The sequence below is a fragment of the Monopterus albus genome, unplaced genomic scaffold (genome assembly GCF_001952655.1).
Source record: "Monopterus albus unplaced genomic scaffold, M_albus_1.0 scaffold34.1, whole genome shotgun sequence".
Classification (NCBI taxonomy): Eukaryota; Metazoa; Chordata; class Actinopteri; order Synbranchiformes; family Synbranchidae; genus Monopterus; species Monopterus albus.
Genome location: NW_018127914.1, coordinates 4,311,221 through 4,315,957, shown reverse-complemented (window position 1 = coordinate 4,315,957; position 4,737 = coordinate 4,311,221). Strand labels below are relative to the sequence as shown.

Sequence of the window (4,737 nt, the reverse complement as noted above, 5' to 3'; positions counted from 1 at the left end):
ACAGGGAATGCTTTAGCCATGAAGGGGTATACTTGGCTTGCCATCTTCCTGGTGCCCACTCTTCCCCAGCCAGGCAACGCACCCATCCATCCACGTGGTGTAAAAGAAAATGTGATTCATCTGATTGGGACACTTTCTACCATTGCTCCATGGTCCAATTCTGACACTTACATGCCAAATGTAGGCACTTTCAGCGGAGGACGGGGTGGGCATGGGCAGTCTGACCAGTCTGCAGCTATGCAGCCACCTGCTACTAGGTTTAATGTTGTGGCTGATCAGTGAAGGTGCAGCTTTACATTATGAATCCACATATTATAGAGCTTACTTGTGTTTTTTTTTAATCAATAGTTAAACATTTGATAACACTCTGACACAAGTTATCTGGATAACAAATAACATGCTGTAGTTTATAGTAATGACTAACGATGATAATGACTAAACAGTTTATTCATAAGTGATGATTACAAGTGTTGTCTGAGTGCTGTTGTTTTCCTCCCACCAGTCTTTTCTGAGAATGCCATCTTTTCTCCTTCAGTCCTCTCCATCCTGCTCTGTTCATCTGTCCTGTCTGTAACATATTAGCACACTCCACAGGCGTTGCTTGTTATACAATAGCTGCCACTCCCCCTGCCTGTGTCCCTCTGTTTAGACGATTTTCTACTTTATTTAGTCTTTCATCATGCAGCTCCATTCTTGGGCACATCTGAACAAAGCTAAGGGTCTAGAGCCATGCTAGCATCTCTGTGTGGCTGTGCCTATGCACAGCTGTGCTTTTAGTTGAACCCCACATCAGTATGCTAACAAGTGCAATGTTAATATAGTGATGTTTAGCAAGTAACTTGGCATGAAAATCAGATTTATGCTCATATTTGTTTTACAAGCTCACCCTCATTTGGAGTGATCTTACTGACATGCAGAGTACAGTACAGTACAGTGAGGGTTATTTTAAGGCAGGTATGGGAAAAGAGGCAAAGTATCAGTCAACAAGTAGAGCAGTTATGTTATTGTGTGTCACCTACTCACTGCCTTTTTGTGCCCACTTGTGCAACATGTGACTCATTCCCACAAACATATGAGCACCAGCGTTGATTATTTTCCCAAAGACCTTTCTAATGACTAAAGTCATGCTTTTATTATTGTGGTGTTTTTTCCGAAGGTGCCGACTGATGCTTCTTAATTGAAAAGTCTAACTCAGCTTCGCCTGGAAAAGCATCTGACTCTGTAAAACTTTGTGACTCTTTGAAACGCTGCTCCTCTCTCTCAGTAAATGAAATATTACCAAAGCCTTTGATTCTGTTTCTAAATTGTCTCGCACATCCCCCAGCATTACAAACTGTGCCGTGGAAATGAACAAGGCATCTCACAAATGGATTCCACCTCCTCATCTCCCTCCTTCATTCTCTTTCTTTGTTTCCTCTGTCTCTCACTTCGCTTTCTGTGTCCACAGGAACAAAAGGATCAGAGTTATTCTACTGTGAAGACCGCAGCCACACGGATCAGTGTCAACAATCTCAAACCTGGCACCACATATGTCTTCCTTATCCGCCCTTTCTCCACACCAACCCCCTCCTCTTCCCTGTCATCCTCCCCACTCTCATCCTCCTCCTCTGCCTCTTCCTCCTCCTCCTCATCTTCTACTTCTTCCTCCTTTTCTTCATCATCTTCCTCTTCTTCTTCTTCTTCTTCTTCATCATCATCATCATCGTCCTCCTCCTCCTCCTCTCCGCCGCCCATCGACTATGGCGCGTACAGCACTCCCCTGGAGCTGCAGACACTTGGCGAGTGTGAGTAGCCGTTTTACGCCTCCTCTCCTGTTTCTTCACTCCCTGCTCTTAGCACCGCCAGGCAGATTGGGATGGAGGTTTGTATAGGCACTAGGCCAGCCCACACAATGAGGCGTGCTGCTGGAGTGCGAGAGACAGGGACAGAAAGAGAGGAAGGGGTGTGACAGTGTCTGAGATTATGTGTGAAGATTCAAGATTTTAGCTGCAAGCTGTGAAATGGTTGTGCAAGTTGATATCATGTCCCTTGTGCCACCTAAGGGTCTTTTTGGGACTCCCTGTGTGTCTTTGTGTCAGTGTATGTCTCATAGCTTGTGTGTTTTTTTTTTTTTTTTTTACAAATGCTTTGCTTTGAATCTTTAATTATCCAGGAAAGAGGTTTGTTGAACTTATATTGTTGGACTGCTTCACTTTTTACACAGTTCAATTCACCTCAGATCTGCCATTCACAACCACTATCTTTTAAAGTTGGCCAAAGACCAGCTCTACCAGAAATTGTTTTTTATTTTTTTTTATTTTAAGCAGATGGGGTTTCACACTTCTTTTGTTTGCTTTAGGGGGAGAGGTCTTAGTAGCGCAATAACTTTTTTGGATGTTGCACATTCACTTTTCTACATTTGCTTCAGGCTAGATCAAGAGTCAAATAAAAAATGACCCGACACTCTCACAAAACAACAACACAGCAACCTCTAGTGGCCGTGTACCAAAGGCAGATACTCAAAACCCTAATCACACTATTACAGCATTTATCTGCCAAGAGAATTATGCATTAGGCACATAACAATCTGTAGATTGATTGTAAGCAGGCAGGAAAGTTGGCAGGTGGACCGCTGCAATACAAAGGGGAGAAAAATCTTTACAAGCTTGTACACATTTATTGTCTGTTTATTTTTGATTAGTGTTTACATGGAGTTGCTTACGATTATTGTTCCTCCTTGTGAAGATGACTAGTGGCTACTCCATGATCTCGTCTCTCTCAGCCAAGAACTTCTGTAGTACTGACATCTGCCCATCTGCCAGTGAAGATAATGTAATGTGAGTGAAAGCACCAGAGCAGCTACTAAATGGCATGGATAGATCCAGGGAGCGGCCGGGGTGGTACTGGCCATCCCTGCCAGAGTCAGAACATGATGCTTGTCACTATTAATGAATGAAAAGCTATGACAATTTGTTGATTTAACTGGTGCTTTATAACTGATATAGGTCATTTGTTTTAGTTTATATAATGCATGCATGCTATGAAGTACTTGTCATTTTTTGTTGAGGGGGGCCGCTGTGCAGCAGCGATGTCCCCAGCTGGGATTAAATAAGGAGCATAGCCACAGTTGGCTAAAGAAAAGCAATATGTGTGTCTCATTTTTACTCATAATAAACAATTTGATGCTTAATAATGTTTACTTTCATAGAACTAAGGGCTTAATTTACTTGTTACATGTATTTCAAATGTGCCATCCCTCTTTGAGCTTGTGCCCCAACCTGGCCACCCCATCCAAAATTTTCTAGATTCACCCCTGCTAAATGGATCTTAAATTGAGATCTTTTTGTCAGTGCAGTTTTAGTTTACTACTACCATTAGTTTTACTACAGCGTCAGCTAATAAAATTATACTGTGCATTACAAAAACACAAGATGTCATATTATTTCTTTTCCTTTGAGTCTGTTTTGTGAAGCTGAATATATTGTCGCTGTCGGGCAGAAACCTCGTATGTCTACATTTTGCCTTTTTTATTTTTTCATACATTGATGCTATTGATCACCGTTTATGTCTGTCTGTGGGTTTTACAAACATTTAACCAATGAAACATAAGAAGAGCCTGTGACTAAATCTCATAACTGTCAGCAAAACCTCATATAAAGACACAATACCAACTTTGAAATTGTGATGTTGAATTATTTTAGATACAGGTGTTTTTTCATTTCCTGTAAAGTAGATATGAGGTTTCTCCCCAAAGGGTGTTGAGGATGTGTAAATGTTTTAAATAGTATCATATGAGAGGGTCAACTGAGAGTATTAATAATGTAGAGAAGGTTGTGATAGACTATAATAGACTTGCATATGCATACATTTGATATGCATATACATGCATACTGATGTGTTAAGTTATGGTGTAATGATGAGCATGTACAGCACAGTACACAAATATCACTGACTAATTACTGTTGTGAACCCACTTCAGTTCAGGTGTGTGCTTTTGTTCACTTGAGTGTATTTTGTCATTTCCAGTGGCACTGGCATCTAGTGAACAGAGCCCGGTGGTAATTATTGTCGTCGTCTCAGTGGCCGCCCTGATCATGCTGCTCTCCATGGGAGTGGGACTGCTCATCTGGAGGAGGTAGATTTGAATGAATACAGAGCCGTAAACACACACATAAACAATTGATTCTGTATCTACTGTACACTTCCTGTGGCTCATTCTTTCATTCTCAGATTATAATACAGCCACATGCTACTCCATTATAATCCAGATTACAGTAATCCAATTCAAATTTGTTTAAAGTGTGGTCTCACACCAGGATGTCTCAAAACACTTTACAACCACATAATAAAATGCAAAAATGTAAATAAATGACAATTAATCAAATTGAAAACAGAAAATGCATGAATAACAGTAAATACACAGACAGTATAATGTAGAAATTTACAAATTTAGGGCAAAGCAAGGGAGTGCAATATTCAATAAAATAGCAGGTTGACAAGATACAGTAAATATTTAAAAGTTAGCGAGAAAAAAAACAGGTCTTAAGTTTAGATTTAAAAACCTCAGCATAGTTTTTCAGTGATCCAGTGGTAAAAGGAGCTGCTCTGTGAAAACAGCAGAGGAAAAGTTACGCGAGTCACCACGACAAATGTCCACATTTTTTTGTTTGGTTCATAGATTTTCGTAGTCAAAATAGTTTTCATATAGAGGAGTGGTGAAAGAGTAAAAAAAAGTTTAAAGGAATGCTGTTAGCAGCA

The 4,737-nt window shown here is 40.4% G+C and overlaps 1 protein-coding gene across 1 annotated transcript in view; it reads left to right on the top strand.

Annotated features, from left to right (window-relative positions):
• epha10 (EPH receptor A10) overlaps positions 1 to 4,737 on the top strand; it is a 164,878-nt gene that overhangs the window by 135,662 nt on the left and 24,479 nt on the right. Inside the window, exons 7-9 of the mRNA XM_020597396.1 lie at positions 1,448 to 1,545; positions 1,714 to 1,784; positions 4,006 to 4,114. Coding sequence (XP_020453052.1) covers positions 1,448 to 1,545; positions 1,714 to 1,784; positions 4,006 to 4,114 — 278 coding nt within the window. The remainder of the gene's footprint in view (positions 1 to 1,447; positions 1,546 to 1,713; positions 1,785 to 4,005; positions 4,115 to 4,737) is intronic.